An 18,658-nucleotide genomic window follows, 5' to 3' on the forward strand; every position below is an offset into this window, starting at 1 on the left:
AGTTAGCAGTATATTATTATCGGCCGACTCCTCCGTCCAGGAACTGGGTCAAAACTAGGTCCCAGTAACGAGCTATTCTCGGCATACTAAGTTCAAAAACATATAGGGATCTATAGCTCCCTCTTTTCAATTCAGCGGACAGTTAAAAAATGCGCCCAATTTCCTTCGTTCAAATTGCGCACCTTTTCCCCTTTGGTATTAATCCTATGGGACATTCCAAAATCCATAGCACCAAAACCAAACCCCTGCCTGTTACCGATTGCGGTCGGGCTGCTGATGCTCTCTTGCACCTGCCAATGCAGGCGGTCTCTTAACCCACCCACCCCAACCCTTTCCTGTCCGGGCCCCGTTCCACGAAGCGATCTTAGCGCTACGATCACCTTAAGTGCATAGAGTAGTTATGCACTTACGGTGATCTTAGTGCTAAGATTGCTTCGTGGAACGGGGCCCTGAACGGAGAAGCCGGATGAGGCCGACACCTGTGCCCATGACAGGCGTGCGATACAACACCTTGCTCTGAATATGCACGTACCTTGCTCTGAATATGCACGTAAAACCCTCTGACCTGACCTGAACTGTCTGTGAAAAATTTAAATTATTGGTAAATTAAAATAAATTAAAATATATGTCTACACTTATATAATGATGTAATTATTTTACTCCAAACCAGCAAACACGAGAGTAGTACTTAGCAAAATATACTTCAGTACCGAAGGCCTAAATCTGTCTTCTGCATTTGTCACCTGCCTGTACATATATCGAAAACAGTCGAGCTCACCCGAGAGCGATGAGCATGCGTAGAGAAAACGATTAAGTTTCTATTTCACTTCCGTCAACAAAATGGCAGGTGACTCTTGGTAATTATTATTGACATTATTTTAATTAATATTGAGCGACCCACAAACCATATCCGATTTATTGATCTGGAGGATAAAGATCTACTCGCGTCAGTGGTTGTTAAATCGTCTCAACTTAAAATGATTACGATTTATTAGAAATTTTCTTAGTACAAGACACACCAAAAAAGTTTCAAATTCGTCAACTCGCCCCCTTCATAGACAAGTGACAGCGGACGCTTTTTGAGAATAACAAAACTTATTGTTTTTTTGTTTTTTTCCAGTACTGATGGAACGCTTTTCAAAGGACTATTTAAAAAAAAAAAAAAAAAAATAGAAGACGTTGCTCATAACCCTCCAAAATATTTTTTCCAATTCAGGGGAAGCAACTCTTTTTAGCAAATATTTACTAGTACTAAACATTTGGCACAGTGGAAATTTGTTAAATGTATGTCTTATTTAGGGTTAAAATACCTTTAGTAGAGTGAACCCTATGAATGTTTCTACTAACTGAGCCATTAGTTTGCATTTTATTTCATGTGGTACAGGCCTAACCCAGTTTTTGTCACAATCAAAATCAAGGCAACCTCACTCTTCTGAAATGGTGCTAGGCGAGAATTACAATTACATGTAAAGTTTTAAACATATTACTATTCAAATTTTCATTACAAGGCTATCAATTTGCTGGTGTCGTAAAAGAGACAAGAGAAACAAGACTGTTCACACTCCTTTTTCTGGCGAAGACTGAAAGTGAAACCCAGGCATTGAATTTGAGGATTTTTTTATATTATTATTCTTAGATACCAGAATTGTAAAAATGGTATAAAATTTATTGAAACTTGGGGATTCCATGTCGTAATCTTACACTTCCGATACCAAATCTGGGATTTGCGGAAAGACAAAATCCTGTTAAATTCATTGAAATTTTTTTTGGAGTGATGATTAGACAATTAAACCAAGTTCATTAGATACATTAGGTAACAGATACAATAATTACATTATATTATGTGTATGGTTCATGTGATCACAACATAAAGGGGCCATTCAACAGTTATGTAACCAGGTATTATGGATGCATTACAAAATGTTATGGGGAGAGGAGAGGCTGTTTGTCAAAAGTTATGAACTAGTAATGTTGTCAAAACATTTTTATTAATTAGCAATTAACACTTAGCCCATTACAGATTTTTATTAATAGTATAATTTACAAAAAAACCAAACCCCAAATAAAAATAAATGTATACAAATTTTTTTTACAAACAGAACACCATAATGTTGGAAGGGAGTACATGTATATATGTTGGCAAGAGCAATATAATTTTAGAATGGGGAGTTGTCTTAAACATTACAGTGGAGGTGGTGGTGGGGAGGGGTTGGATACTTGTTGACATTCCCTACATGTAAGTATATATATCTAATGAAGGTCATTTACATTGTACGTAATTCACCTAAAAATATTCAAGTGCATCTTTTTTTGACACCCAACAGCCAATGGTTTCTTTTCATGTTGGGGTGTTGTTAAACATTCATTCATTCATATATATATATTTTCTTTTTTTTTTCTTTTTTCGATGCCCTTGTAATGAGCTGATTCATGCACCCTTTTTCCCATTAGTCTGACCCCCTCCCCCACCCCATGCAAAAATATCCTGGATCCACCTGTGTAAAATCAACCAAATTGACTTTCTAGATGAACATGACCTCCACAAATGTGTACAAAAATTTAATTATAGTTTTTAACTTTTAGTTCTACATAAACATGAAAAGCTGTTGCACATGTGCATGTAGATGATGCATGTAAATTTATTAGTGTATGTGGCAGAAGACCCTATATTAGTATATTATTACGATTCTTTGATTTTTAAATTTTGTTTTTACTACCCTTCCTAGTAATACTCCTTATTTATTGTGTGAGCATGTACAATACTTTTTAAAATACTTCTTAATATTCATTGTGTGAGCATGTACAATACTTTTTAAAATACTCCTTATTCATTGTGTGAGCATGTACAATACTTTTTAAAATACTCCTTATTCATTGTGTGACCATGTAACATATTTCAGGTTATCGGACTATGACAACTGCGCCCAGCTAGGCCAGCAGATTATGGTGAAGATTAACGAGAGAAACAAGAATCAAAGAACCAGTTCAGCTTACACTAAGGTACGTTGTCCCGATCACATTCTGTAGATAAGATTAACAAGAGGAACAAGAATCAAAGAACCAGTTCAGCTTACACCAAGGTACGTTGTCCCCATCACATTCTGTAGATAAGATTAACAAGAGGAACAAGAATCAAAGAACCAGTTCAGCTTACACCAAGGTACGTTGTCCCCATCACATTCTGTTGATAAGATTAACAAGAGGAACAAGAATCAAAGAACCAGTTCAGCTTACACCAAGGTACGTTGTCCCCATCACATTCTGTAGATAAGATTAACAAGAGGAACAAGAATCAAAGAACCAGTTCAGCTTACACCAAGGTACGTTGTCCCCATCACATTCTGTAGATAAGATTAACAAGAGAAACAAGAATCAAAGAACCAGTTCAGCTTACACCAAGGTACGTTGTCCCCATCACATTCTGTAGATAAGATTAACAAGAGGAACAAGAATCAAAGAACCAGTTCAGCTTACACCAAGGTACGTTGTCCCCATCACATTCTGTAGATAAGATTAACAAGAGGAACAAGAATCAAAGAACCAGTTCAGCTTACACCAAGGTACGTTGTCCGCATCACATTCTGTAGATAAGATTAACAAGAGGAACAAGAATCAAAGAACCAGTTCAGCTTACACCAAGGTACGTTGTCCTCATCACATTCTGTAGATAAGATTAACAAGAGGAACAAGAATCAAAGAACCAGTTCAGCTTACACCAAGGTACGTTGTCCGCATCACATTCTGTAGATAAGATTAACAAGAGGAACAAGAATCAAAGAACCAGTTCAGCTTACACCAAGGTACGTTGTCCTCATCACATTCTGTAGATAAGATTAACAAGAGGAACAAGAATCAAAGAACCAGTTCAGCTTACACCAAGGTACGTTGTCCGCATCACATTCTGTAGATAAGATTAACAAGAGGAACAAGAATCAAAGAACCAGTTCAGCTTACACCAAGGTACGTTGTCCTCATCACATTCTGTAGATAAAGGTTAACTTTATAATAAAATGTACTAAAAACCAGACAAATCTCTTGCCAAGCTGTAGTCAAATATCAGGACATGCCATTATTTATATTTTCATTTCCAATAAGTCTGTTTTGATTTTATAAAAATTATTAAAAATCCTGCATTAAAATTGCTTTTTGGCTAAATTGAAAAATGACCCCAGAATAGTAATCAGTGTAATTGGGCTCTGTATGAGATAGGGGTGTCACAATACACCTACCTCACGATGCGATACGCATCATGATACACAACCCGTGATACGATACGTATCATGATACCTGATTCAGTGTTTTCCCAGTAAAACAAGAAATTAAAAATAAATTAAGTTAAAAACAAGAAATAATCTTGATAAAAGTGAAACACTGATTAAACAGTTTTAATGAGTAAATACTACATGTATCATAGGCATTTTTACATAAACTGGCACACATTCTTTGTCCACTTTACTGTTTTTCCGTGAAAAAAACAAACATGTTAATAAGTATACCTCAGTACAAATTGGTGTTGGTAAATAGATACGAAATTAAAATAGAATTCGATACATGGTGAACATATGAATCGATACACAAGCAAGGGTATCGTGTATCATATCGTTAGCAGTAGCATCGTGATATATGGATGCATCGTTGTATTGTGACACCTCTAGTAGGGGACATGTAAATATTGCTTTAGCGGTACTCTCATAATGCATGTTGAGAATACAAAATATACAGTAAAATAGATTTAAACTGTATAGTTCATACAGTCGTAGATCATAGGTTTTTGTTATTTGTTTTTTCTTTCACAAGCTAGCATAATTTTATTATAAAGTTAACCTTAAAATACTTGAGATTGCAGCTCTGTATGACTGAAAAAAAAAAAAAAATTATGTCCAATTAGCATATGTAAATTTGTGGTCAGATTTTACCAAAATCCAATTGAATTTTTGAAAATTTAAGTCACATAATCCATTCCCCATAATCCATTCTTTATGAGAACTTTCTTTCAAAACAATTCAGCCTCATTACAAAATAGCACAAAGACTAGCCAATCGTGTAAGAGAATATAATGATTTCCTTGGCTGCTATGCAATCAACTATTCTTGTATATATGAGGCACTCGTATTGTGTGGTGTGGCCAAGAGGAAAATGGCTGTAGTTACAGCATGCAGAGTAAATGTTATTTGCTGAAATGTATTTCACCATAGTATGTTAGCTTTTTGTTTGACATTCATAATCCAGGTGGATTGTGGTTCAGTTGTATGAAGAATGCATAAATGAAGTGTAGCATGGGTCATAGGATCAATCCCACTCAGTGGACTCAGTGCAATTGTTCTTACTGTATCCAGTGCTGATGCACTATATAATGTATTACACTGTAATTAAATTGTATATTTATATATATTTTTAAGTTAAAGCCCATCCAACACAGTGCAACCATTGGCAAAGCATTGGCAGTGAAGTGTCAATAACACCTACACATGTGCAGACAAAATGGAAACTGAATTGTATTTGAAAATAACACTGCTGCGTGTTTTTATGGATGTCCCCAAGTAAATATATCTACCACTGGCATTTTCAATCACTTCTGTAAATTCTGATCAAACACTGGTGGCCATTTCCGATCTTTTGTAATCCATTGATTGGATGCATGGATGACTCTGCACCTCTGTGATTAACTTGTATTTGTTAAAATTTAGTTTTGGCATTGATTTTTTTGTAAAACAAAACAAAATATTTGTCAGTGATTTCAAAATGTGGATGACGTGAAATATAACATTAGGTCATCACAACTTGTGCACATCAGAGCAGCAAGCACAACAAATTGCTCTTTGAAAACAGTGTCGCTTATGTGCTGTTGACATGCTGTGCTAATGGGGATATGTAACAGGAAATTCATTGGAAGAGATTTTGTGGTGTTGATATGCTGCTGATGCAGTGTGCTAGTGTTGGGTGGGCTTTATACTTTATGCAGCTATTTAATGGCAACTGTCCATAGCACTAAGAAAGTTATTTATTTAATGTATGATATATATTGTATATAGTAGTTACAAGCATAATTAATAGAAATCATATTTTATTCATTATTATACACTGTACAAGCATACCCATAATTATTTTTGAAAACAATTAAAAGATTTAAGTGTCAAAATAGTAGAGGTGAAAAAAGCATATTGCCAGAAAAAAGGAAGGAAAAACAGGAGGAAGAAACAAATATTTAATTAGATGACTCAGTCTGTACAACAAGTTTGAGAATATTAAGTTGAAGTGATTTTTGTGAACTCACTCTGTAATGACTTTTTCAGTAGGTGAGAATCTATTATTAAAAGACATGCATTTTGAGTGAAAGTGTTATTAAGTTTTTAAGTATAGAAAAATTAAATCTAAAAATCAATATCACTGTAAAAAGTAGCATGACATCACAATTCTTTATCAGCATCATTTAATATTAAATACTGAAATGATACTTTAATGTATTCTGATAATCAAATCTGTTATTATAATTTTTTTGGTGGCTTTATTACATAATAATGAAATTTATTCATTATCATTAAATTCATGTTTTAATTGTATTTTCTTGTCAAATATGGTCCAAGAAGTGACTAAGTCTGGCAAATTTGTTTTTGAAAAATGGCAATAAAAAGGATGTGAACATCTTACAGTAAAACAAACATTGAAGGGAACAAACTCTTGATACCCTATATTTTTTATCTTTCATGTTTCAGGTACAATGCCTTCTGTTTTAGAATCTGTGGAAAATCAGTGGTGACTTTCAAAGAAGGAAAGCTATATAAATTATTTATTATTTCAATATAAAGTATGAAAGTTATAAATTGATCAGACAGTTAACTCATTTCTGTGTAATAATCGTATATTTGAAAATGTTTTGCTTGTACTCATAATTCTACTGTTTTCTTTCCAGGTTCACCACACGGACAATGCTACTGTTTGTTTTTACATTACACCCTGTACTAAAGCTTGGTTGAAAATTAACATGAAAATCATGGCCGACAGTAGGGCCAATTGAAGAAAATTCTTCTGAAATTCAACAAGCCCTTCAATTATCACATTGAAATTGAACATTAGAATGTCCTTTGTTAAATAATAACCATATACTGACCGTATATAGTCCGTTTGCATCAAAAGGAAACCGATAATAAATAAATAAATAAAGTTAAAATTCATATAAAAACATGTTAAGTTTTAAACCCATTCCAACTAAAATAACATTTTGAAAAAGAAATCCATTATAAATAAAAATGTTTCTGTACAAAGTACCATTAAATTATATACAAATTAAATATAATGGTTAATACAGAGGTGAAAACAAAATGCTAGTACAGCCAAGGCATGCAGCTTGACTAGCATTGCCTAGGACGCAAAATATAATGCAGAATGAACTAAAGGTAGAACTGTGTGTGGTTTAGTAAAAGTCTGTGATTGGCAGTCCTCTGTGGCAATGCAAGAGGGATGGAATAAACTGGTGATGCAAGAGGTATGAATTTTCCAGTAAAGGATTTCCTTGTGAGTGGCTGTCTGCCTATAGACAAGGCACTAGATAGAGATCCATGGAATCATCCACTATTTTGCCAAATGCTCATTCGACTCTGAATTGTGCACAGATATGGCCCTGGTCATGTATTACGGTTTTTTCGTTCAGATTACCTTGCATTTTCCATTAATTGCCTTAAAATATGTATCAGAAAAGATTTAATTTTCTTTTTAATTTGGACTGATATTTTCTCCTCAAATTTTTTAGTTTGAAATGGTATGGGTTTGAATTAAAACTTAATAAATTAATATGTTTTTATATGAATTTTATCTTTATTCATTATGAAATTATATGCCAATTCATCGGTTCCTTTTTGACGCAAACGGACAATAGTCTCAAAATTAATGTGTGTGTGTTAATTTGGATATTTTAAATGCTGCAGTAGTAGGCTACTAATACAATAAATATCAAAAGCAAAATAAATCTGTGAAAAAAAAAATCAAAACAAACATTTTACTAAAATATACGATGTACTATTTTATCATACTACAAAGCACATAAAAGTGTATGTATTGTTTATTATCAAGACATTAGATCTGATCTGTTCTTGTTTAACTTTTATGTCTTTAGCTGCCAGATCTATAGTTCGTGCCTGAACAGAACCCAAAGCGTTTTGTCACGTTTGAATCCGTTTCAGTGCGTATCTTTTTTTTAACTGCCACCATATTCGCCAGACCCTAAAATCAATGGTCGCCCAATTTTGTAAAATTCTTAGTCGTCCTTAGCCAAAAAGGTCTCCATGGGCAACTGCTAATTTTCAACCCTGCTAGTATTTTCTTTTTTATTGACTGATATGTGTTTGTGTTTCATAGTAATTGTTTTTGTTTTGCAGTTATCTGCCCATGTCAGGACATCGATGAAACAATTTTCCGGTGATGTAAACAAACTGCGCCAGAGTTTATTGAGAGCATCATCATCTTATCACATGTATCCTTTAAACAGTTTAATTTAATTTAATTTAATTTAGTCTTTTAATCAATTTTTTTTTATTGATTTAGTTTTTTAAAGTCAAATTAGATTATTCATGAGTTTTACATCACCTGCACTTCTACGAGAGAGAGAGAGAGAGAGAGAGAGAGAGAAATAGAGAAAGAGAGACAGAGAAAGAAATAGAGAGAGAAAGAAAGAAAAATAGAGAGAGAAGAAAGAAAGAAATAGAGAGAGAGAGAGATGTAGGTGAGACATTTAATTCAACGAAATTCTTGTAAAAAAAAAAAAGAACAAGACAATATATATTTTATTATCCCAAAAATGTATCATGAACTTTTTTTAATATTTAATCACTACATCTTTGTCATTAATGTTAAATAAATAAAATAGGAGTGAAACGGTGCATGCTGTTACTGTTAAAAGCATTGAGTATCTTGTTTTTTAAGGTTGACTTATTTTGCTGTGCTTGAAAGAGTGTAAGATAAACATTGATGAGTATCAGTTGAGGCACAGACTTGCTGAGAAAAACAGCATTGTACATTTTTTTTAAAGGATGATTGCTTTGGCATATGAACAGCTAATAAAATGTCAGTATGAAGTATGTATATAAAGCATAATATTATATACATGTAGGATAATTATGTGGAAATAACATGCAGTAATCTCTTTAGATCAGTTATCATTATTATGAAAAACAATTAGGAAGGAAAACAGTTACTAAAATAAAAGCAGAAATGTATTTTTGTTGTTAAATAATGTATGCAAGATATATCTGGAACAGTCCGTTTTATTACATGCTGTCCTGGGCACACACAATCAGTGAGAGAGAAGTCTGTGTAGTGGTCTTGCACCACCCCTTGGTCCATTAAAAGTTACACTGGTTTAAATCTGGTATTGGAAAGCAAATATAAAACTGGACCTTGCCATTTAATAGGAGCTATCACTCTCGCTTTCCATCACTCCCCTGATACTAGTTCAAGGAGAGTGACTTTTAACTCCTCTTAATATATGAATTTATGTGGTATCAATACGGTAATATCTTAAATGGCTACCCACAGTCTAATGTAAGTTACTGGAGCAATTAATGACTCCCTTGATTTTGTTTTCACAACACGGTCTTTAAAACATGGTTCCAAAATTTAAGCTAAGGAAGCAATTAATCAAACCCCCCCCCCCCCCCCCCCCCCCCCCCCCCAGTTTTGTTCTACGGCAAGGTCTGTAAAATGTGCTATCCTCAAAATGAATGTGACTGAGGCAGGTTGGGTTGTTAGTTTTCCTGACTATATGTAGCACCCAGCGTGAGGTGGAGCGGAGACAGATAATGATTGACAGCTTGACCACCAAGGAGAAACAGCTTGACCAGGCCTTCAGAAACGAGTCCGGATCCTCCAGGTCAGTTGGTTTTGTTTAACAACACCACTAGAGCAAATTGATTAATTAAGAAAAAATAAAGTTTGTTTTGTTTAATCACATCACAAGAGCAGTGCACATTGATTAATTATTCATTGGCTATTGGGTGTCGGGAGTTTAATAGTGGTGACTTATAGGCACAAATTCCATTTCTCTGTATGTATGTGTATACGTATATACATAATCCATGATGCATAGTTATTGAATATACTCAGAGGCATACACACAAACGAACAGACACACATAAATGGAATCTTCTCCCCCTATTTGCATTGCAGTAAGGGAACTTTTATGCACTTTCCTACAGATAGGACAGAACATACCACTAGTTGGGCACTACCACCAGTCAAACCTAAGTATAGTGCAGGTCCATATGAAACATGTCCACGTGTGAGAGAGACAGAGACGGAGAGAAAGAATGAGTGTATGTGTGTGTAATACTAAGTAGTAATACCAATCATTATTTAAATGTATACTTTCAACTTGTCTACAATGTACCTGTAAACATGTAAATACAGATTACAGATTCATTTTGCTGTGTGTCTGTGTCACTGTATGTGTAGTGTAGATCTTTGTTCAAATATTTCATGTTGGTGTCTGCAGTTTTACTTTAACCCACCAAACCCAGATATACATTTCTGCAGTCTTTCACATCTGAGGTACATGTATGCAATCACGCTTGCGCACCCAAGTGCAGCTTAATTTTATCGCTGGAATTTTTTTTGGTCATCCATCTAAAATATTCACCAGCAGTTCAGGTCAGGTCAGGTCATAGGGTTTTACGTGCACATTCAGAACAAGCTGTTGTAGCGAACGCCTGTCGTGGGCACAAGAGCCGGCCTTGGCCAGCTCCTCCGTCCATGACAGGAAAGGTGGGTGGAAGGGAGAGGAGGGACCGCCTGCACTGGCAGGTGCAAGGGAGCACCAGCAGCCCGATCAAATCGGTAGCAGTTCATTCCTCTGGTTGTTTAAATAGAAGATGGTTTATTCCCATCATGCCCAATAAATTTATTGCATTGTTGAGTTATTGACCTGTCTGTGGGAAAGTGCATATAAAAGATCCCTTGCTGCATTAGCAAAATGTAGCGGGTTTCCTCTGATGACTATTTGTCAGAATTACCAAATGTTTGACATCCAATAACCAATGATTAATTAATCAATAAGCTCCAATGGTGTCGTTAAACAAAACAAACAATCTTGAGTTATTATTATTTGTTACTATAGTTGGTATCCTTTACATTTATATTTAAGTTTGTGCTATTCAAAGCTTCTTTTTGTCAGTGTGCATACTATACTCAACATGTTTGCTGTAGATGCCAATCACTTGCCCTGAGCTTTGAGGCGAGCGATTTATCATGCCTGATATATTTTCATATGTGGAGGACTGTTTCTGTTACTTCGTTGTACTGTTTTTCCACTGTGACAGTGTTTGTATTTGTTTGTGTTTGCTGTGTTAACCAGGATCACTAGTTCGAGCAGTAACATGCGGTGAGTTGGCATTCTTTATTTCATCTATATCTCCTTCCCTTTACCGCCTCAAGGAAAGCATAAGCCATACCACCCTGCAAGCTTACCATATTCAAAAGAACTACTTGTGTATTCAAACTTGAATATTCTGAAGCAGATAAACTTTTTTTTGTTGTTTAACGACACCACTAGAGCACATTGGCTATTGGATGTCAAACATTTGGTAATTTTGTTAACATATAATGAAAGAGGAAACAGCTGCCACCTCTTTAGGCTATTTTTCATTAGTAACAAGGGATCTTTATATGCAGCATCCAGCAGACAGGATAGTACATACTATTGCTATTTGTTAAGCCAGTTGGCTGAAACGATAAATAGCCAGGGCTCATCGATGGGCTGGGATTGATCCTAGACCGATCTGGTCACAGTTTTCACCACAGGGATAAATCCTGCCCCTTGACTGTTCTAAACAAATTAACATTGTCATTATTTATTCAGCTTTTGATATGAATCATCTTACCCTTAAACGACGGAATGCTTGTTTAATGACACCCCAGCACAGTGCATGTTCCAACAGCCTTTCTCACATTCAGAATAAAGCAATCTATCATTAGTGTGCTGAAACTGAAACGTTTTTGTTTTCTGAGTGCAGGAAGGTAGTTGTTTAGTTTAGTACTGTCATTAACAGCTTCTGGAGAGTTGTCAGTATTTAGAAATGAATTTAAAGTTATTTTAATCCAATTAAACTTAATATTTCAGTGGTTTTAAGGTGAAGTATTTTGAGGTCAGCATGTTTGTACTTTATTTGGGCATGATTATTTTGGACATAATCTATATTTTGGGCACAACGCTTATTACTGTAACTTTGATGCAGTCTAAAGCGCTGTTGGTACATACACAGGCATTGAATTTGAGGAAGCGTTTTAGGATACCATTGGAGTAGTAAAACTGATTTAATGTGGATATTTTGAGATTTTCTGTCATAATCTTATGCTTCCAACCTAAAATCTGGGATTCATAGAAACACATAATCCTGATAAATTCATATACTGATTTATGTTTTACTATACCTGTATGAGCCTGCCAATTTAGCACTGTTTACGTGCGTTACCACATCACTTTATATATACATGTACAGTCAAACCTGTCCTAGCGGCCACCTGTACACAGTGGTCACCTGCCGTATATATATATTATGTTCAGCTGTATTCCATCCTCTCTCTCTCCCCCCCCAGGAAGCCTTTCTGGAATAACACTAAGAAATGTTTAACTACTACATGATCATGGTTTCTGGCAGAAAGAAATTTTTGGGTATGGCACTATGGAATTGAATATTTACAGTGTCCCCCAGAAAGAAAAAGGGTTAGGTTTAGGGTTAGGGTTAAGAAAATCATACAGTAATGATAAAAGTAATTAATTTTGTCAAAAGGTTTTAATTTGCCAAAATATCTGGGTATGGTGCCATACCAATTTTACGCTCTGGCAGAAACCCTGATGATCATAGCATGTAAATACATGTACCACCTCTATAAAGCTATACACTACAGGAACAAAATTAATATAAAGTAGTTAAAATATGTACATGTGTTATAAAATGTATTATGCTCTGGACCTCTAGTATAATATATTTTTATTGACAAGTCTGCCTGAACTATAATACATGTATATCCTCGGCATTTTAATTTCTAAATGTTATGAACTCGTTTTAGCGAAGTTGTTAAAATATCAACGTAAGGTATTGCCAGAAAATGATGCGTTTCTTTATTGTGTTGATGCTAAACCCCACATGTATGCTGTATGTGTGAAAACTATTCCAAATACTCATTTTTAACATAGCTCCAAGTATTTTGTGTCTTTGTAAATGTTTTTTCTTCTGTTTAACAAAAGCAGTGTTGCCTTATTTGCACAGACATCGTTTGAAGTTGTTTTCTTTCAGAAAAGAAAACATTTTTTTCAATTAGTTTTTCTTAAATGAATCTACATGGCATGTGATAATTCTTCGTGTGTGATCTTTAGTTACATTTTAGTTCTACTGTAAACCTGTTATTTTTTGTAATGTAATGCAGTATATATATATATACCATTGGTAATAATATGAACTGTTTCATAATTTTGAAACAGTTCACTTTAACTAGATTCAGAATATAATTTGAATTAATTGGGCATGCACCTTAATGCACCATCTACTGGTAAAAATAGTTTGGATTTAAGCTTAACACATACTTTATTTAAATTTATGGTTCTGTTATGTGTCTCCGGTGGGGAGTTTACATTGTTCTGGTATGTGTCTCCAACTGGAAATTTACATGGTTCTGGTACATGTATGTGTCTCCAACTGGAAATTTACATGGTTCTGGTATTTGTCTCCAACTGGAAATTTACAAAGAAGGCCCAGTGTCTCCAAGACCAAGAGAAAGACCAAGATAACTGATTTTTAAACTATGGGTCAAAATGCACAATACGCTGTCTTATAATTAGTTCCACAAGCAACTTTTTCTTTCCACCTTATTTTGATCAATATTCCAAATATATCCAGAATTTCTCATTTAATTCCTGCATACATGTATATGTTATATTTGTCATGTCCAAAAATAGTTTTTATAAGAATTGTTTCTCATTTGTTAGGAATTTATCGATGTATAAAAGTCACAAATGGTATAAAATCGCGTAGCGTAGCGAAGCGATTTTATACTACATTTGTGACTTTTATACATCGATAAATTCCTAAAAAATTAGAAACAATTCTTATAATTATAAACAGTACAAGAAGTGTACCTTAAAACACTCAAAAATAATTTCTTTCGTTCTTACCGTCAACCATATTCTGTAAATAAGCGTAGGAATACATGTATACATACTATTGGAAATTGTCCGCTAAAAATAAAAATAAGTATTGAATCAACAAAAACAGTGTATATATCTTTATTATAACTTCTTTTTAAAAAATGAAACAATTTCATGTGCAGATTTGTCTTGTGTTTTTTCTATCGCAAAGTGACCTTGATATTAACTTTTGTTTACGTGTAGTGACTGTTGGTGTTGTGCGGTTATTTCGATCTTGGTCTTCCGTGATGACGTATTTTTATGAGGTTTATGGAAGGATAACGCTTGGGTTTTTAGTGACGTCAGCCAATCAGAATACAGTAAATCGTATAAATTCGGAAAGTTTGTAATTATAAAGTTATAATTCTAAATAAACTTAATTTGTTTTCACATTTACCACAACACAGATCTTTATTTTAACTAAAATTAATTGTGTAAAGAAGAAAGAAAGAAAGAAATGTTTTATTTAACGATGCACTCAACACATTATTTTACGGTTATATGGCCTCAAACATATGGTTACGGACCACACAGATTTTGAGAGGAAACCCGCTGTCGCCACTACATGGGCTACTCTTCCGATTAGCAGCAAGGGATCTTTTATTTGTGCTTCCCACAGGCAGGATAGCACAAACCATGGCCTTTGTTGAACCAGTTATGGATCACTGGTCGGTGCAAGTGGATTACACCTACCCATTGAGCCTTGCGGAGCACTCACTCAGGGTTTGGAGTCGGTATCTGGATTAAAAATCCCATGCCTCGACTGGGATCCGAACCCAGTACCTACGAGCCTGTAGACCGATGGCCTACCACGATGCCACCGAGGCCGGTTGTGTAAAGATGCAGTTGAATATCTCTAGTCCGTCCCATCATTCTCTTAAAATGTTTGTTTTTTTGGTAAATAATTTCAGTTTGGTTTAATGTAAGAAGAAAAGTAAAAGTGTTTTGGAAAAAACCACAAAAAAACCCACCTATTTTTGTGTGCAATTTTCAAATCAGTAGGCTTATAAATAAATAACTTGTAGTAAATTTTATAGTATGAGAAAAGGCGTTACCTATGGGACAGGCTATAGTTAATTTGATATAAATGAGTCATGTCAGACAGGTCATATGATAAGTGATGTCCTCCTTGTAGAAGTTAATCACTTCACTTCAAACAGTTGCTTTAATTGTTCAATACAAAGAGGTGGCAGGATAAGAAAACAAGAAAGAAAAAAAGAGTAAAGACTGTGCTACTTTTATGGCCAAGACTGTTAAACTTAAAGCTATGAGTTTTTATAAGCATAGGCCTAATATTACCATGATAAAAGATTTAGAATCAACGTTTATTAAGTTTGGTTGTACATCTTAAAGCCCGAAAACAACAACAAAGTAGCCCTACATAATCAGGGAATTTTTCCAGAGGGTAAAATGAATAAAAATCTATACCCTAAAATGTTCTGAAGGTACGGATGTTTATCCTTTAAATTGGAGAGTGTCGTATAATTGTTTTTAGAAATGTTAAAAAAAGTAGTTTTGACATTTTCTGTACACACCAGCATAACAGTTTTTAATCATCATTTATTTACCAGTAAGTATCCAGCATCTGTCTTCAAAAGTAGCGGGGATGAATGTCGTTGGTCACAAAAATAAAATGGACGAAATTGTGATACTTGGTACCTTTCTAGCTGAAATGCTGGGAATCTTCGAGATCTAACCCAGGTTTTCATGTTTTACCTGCCTGTAAAATTAGAGGCTAAGAAAGCGCATGGTTACTGCATTCATCTACAAAGAAAACGCAATAATTTTGACATTATTTGCAGAAAGTCGAGTTGGCTGTTTTCGCTCTATATTTAACAGGTTAGACGTCCGATAAATATTTGTCAGCTTTATGATAATTGGATGTATCACTCCCACTGAATGCGTTCATATTGGACTGCACACAATGGGCCGTTTTGGAGGTGTGAACAAGTCTTTGTGCGCGAAAGTGGATCTAATTAAATTGACCAAAATGAATGTTGGAATAGAAAAGAAAAAGATGGCAGCTAAGCAGCAAGTTAAACACGAGTATTGTAGGAGCGAAATACTCCTTGAGCTTCTGTATTCATTGACTAAGTTACTGTGTTTTGTTGTCTCGGGGGCCCTACCCGGTCTCTGCGAAAACACTTCTACCTGCAAAGTGACAAAACGAGAACCAATTGTGAAGTGCGTGATAGAAGTAACACCTGGCCTTGCGGTCATTTTTCATCATGCTTACCTTTCACACTAGCCGCTTTGACATCTATACAAATATTCGCCGACAATGTTTAGATACCTATGCGCCTGCATTGTGTGACTACTCGACAATTTTGTTGGAGTATAAAACCAACACGGCTGTGTGGCGGGTTGATCCCTTGTGCAAACACACGTCTTGATGGCTAATTGCTCCAAGTGCTGGAATGTGATCTCTTTGGTTAAGGGGATTTATCGCCAATCTTACAAATGTCGTAGTCTTTTATTTGCGGCGGATGTGATAACAGTCTGTTCGAAAAGTAACGGTTGCTAATTCTGTCAATTTTTATTCACTCGAATGGCATTCATGACATGTTTGCTCACCCAAAAGGTTTATTTCTGGTTGGATAATAGTATGTATATGCTGAATGTATTAATGTTAATTCTGATTCACAGGGAACATGTGTTGCATGTTCTCAAGGCTCAGACAATTGTGAGACCAATAGTTTTGTTCACACATTGGTCACACAGGTCAAATTTAAAGTAACCTATCTTTTTTAATTCACACACATCACGTGGACAATATTTCACAATCATTGGGTAACCAGAAGTTTTTCACTTGACTTTTACCTAGGTAACCAATTGTTCAGTTATGTGATATATATTATATGACTTAATCAGTTACCACAATCTTGACTAGAATCAGTTGCATGTATCTTAAATTAGCAAATTTTAATTTCAGAATGTGTAACAGTTCACTGTGTAATTGATTGACAGCTCGAATTAGTTTAAAGTTGCATAACCTAGACACGAACAGAACAAGGGTTACTATGAAATATTGTACCCTTCATCAAATAGTTGTATTGGTTACCATGAAATATTGTACCCTTCATCAGATAGTTGTATTGGTTACCATGAAATATTGTACCCTTCATCAGCCCTTGAAATTCGGACAAGTTTGCTACGGCAGTTAAATGCTGTTGTAAATCAATTTTGCAACAGCACTATGGCGGCAATTTTAAAGAAAAGGTTAATGCTGTCAAAATTATTCATCTATGATCCACTGCAGTAATATGCTAAAAGATGACATCTCAACTTTACTTTAGTACGCTTCTATACTGGAATAAACTGATTTATCTTAATTGAGGAAAAATTGGGCCACACTAGATTATAAATGCTTTTTTCTGGGATCTGTACTTGGACAGAATTCAGAGAAAAATGCCTACAGACTTTTCACCACTCTCAGATTTGCGACGGCAATGAAATGCTGTCGCAAATCAGTTTTGCGATAGCTTTTGCGACGGCATTACCGATTGTCGCCACGAATTTCGAGGACTGCTTCATCAAATAGTTGTATTGGTTACCATGAAATATTGTACCCGTCATCAGATAGTTGTATTGGTTACCATGAAATATTGTACCCTTCATCAGATAGTTGTATTGGTTACCATGAAATATTGTACCCTTCATCAGATAGTTGTATTGGTTAAAATGAAATATTGTACCCTTCATCAGCCCTTGAAATTCGGACAAGTTTGCTATGGCAGTTAAATGCCGTTGTAAATCAATTTTGCAACAGCACTATGGCGGCAATTTTAAAGAAAAGATTAATGCTGTCAAAATTATTCATCTATGATCCACTGCAGTAATATGCTAAAAGACGACATCTCAACTTTACTTTAGTACGCGTCTATACTGGAATAAACTGATTTATCTTAATTGAGGAAAAATTGGGCCACACTAGATTATAAATGCTTTTTTCTGGGATCTGTAATTGAACAGAGTTCAGAGAAAAATGCCTACAGACTTTTCACCACTGTCAGATTTGCGACGGCAATGAAATGCTGTCGCATTACCGATTGTCGCCGCGAATTTCGAGGACTGCTTCATCAAATAGTTGTATTGGTTACCATGAAATATTGTACCCGTCATCAGATAGTTGTATTGGTTACCATGAAATATTGTACCCGTCGTCAGATAGTTGTATTGGTTACCATGAAATATTGTACCCGTCGTCAGATAGTTGTATTGGTTACCATGAAATATTATACCCGTCGTCAGATAGTTGTATTGGTTACCATGAAATATTGTACCCGTCGTCAGATAGTTGTATTGGTTACCATGAAATATTGTACCCGTCATCAGATAGTACCCGTCGTCCCGAAATAGTTGTATTGGTTACCATGAAATATTGTACCCGTCATCAGATAGTTGTATTGGTTACCATGAAATATTGTACCCGTCATCAAATAGTTGTATTGGTTACCATGAAATATTGTACCCTTCATCAGATAGTTG

At 35.0% G+C, this 18,658-nt stretch overlaps 1 protein-coding gene across 1 annotated transcript in view; it reads left to right on the forward strand.

Moving 5' to 3' along the window:
• Positions 1–810: 810 nt before the first annotated feature.
• The window catches only part of LOC121379070 (syntaxin-8-like), a 44,090-nt gene continuing 26,242 nt past the window's right edge, over positions 811–18,658 (forward strand). Inside the window, exons 1-4 of the mRNA XM_041507534.1 lie at positions 811–857; positions 2,901–3,000; positions 8,373–8,467; positions 9,761–9,862. Of these exons, the coding sequence (XP_041363468.1) occupies positions 841–857; positions 2,901–3,000; positions 8,373–8,467; positions 9,761–9,862 (314 nt within the window). The 5' untranslated portion in view covers positions 811–840. The remainder of the gene's footprint in view (positions 858–2,900; positions 3,001–8,372; positions 8,468–9,760; positions 9,863–18,658) is intronic.

This window comes from Gigantopelta aegis, chromosome 8 (assembly GCF_016097555.1).
Source record: "Gigantopelta aegis isolate Gae_Host chromosome 8, Gae_host_genome, whole genome shotgun sequence".
Lineage (NCBI taxonomy): Eukaryota > Metazoa > Mollusca > Gastropoda > Neomphalida > Peltospiridae > Gigantopelta > Gigantopelta aegis.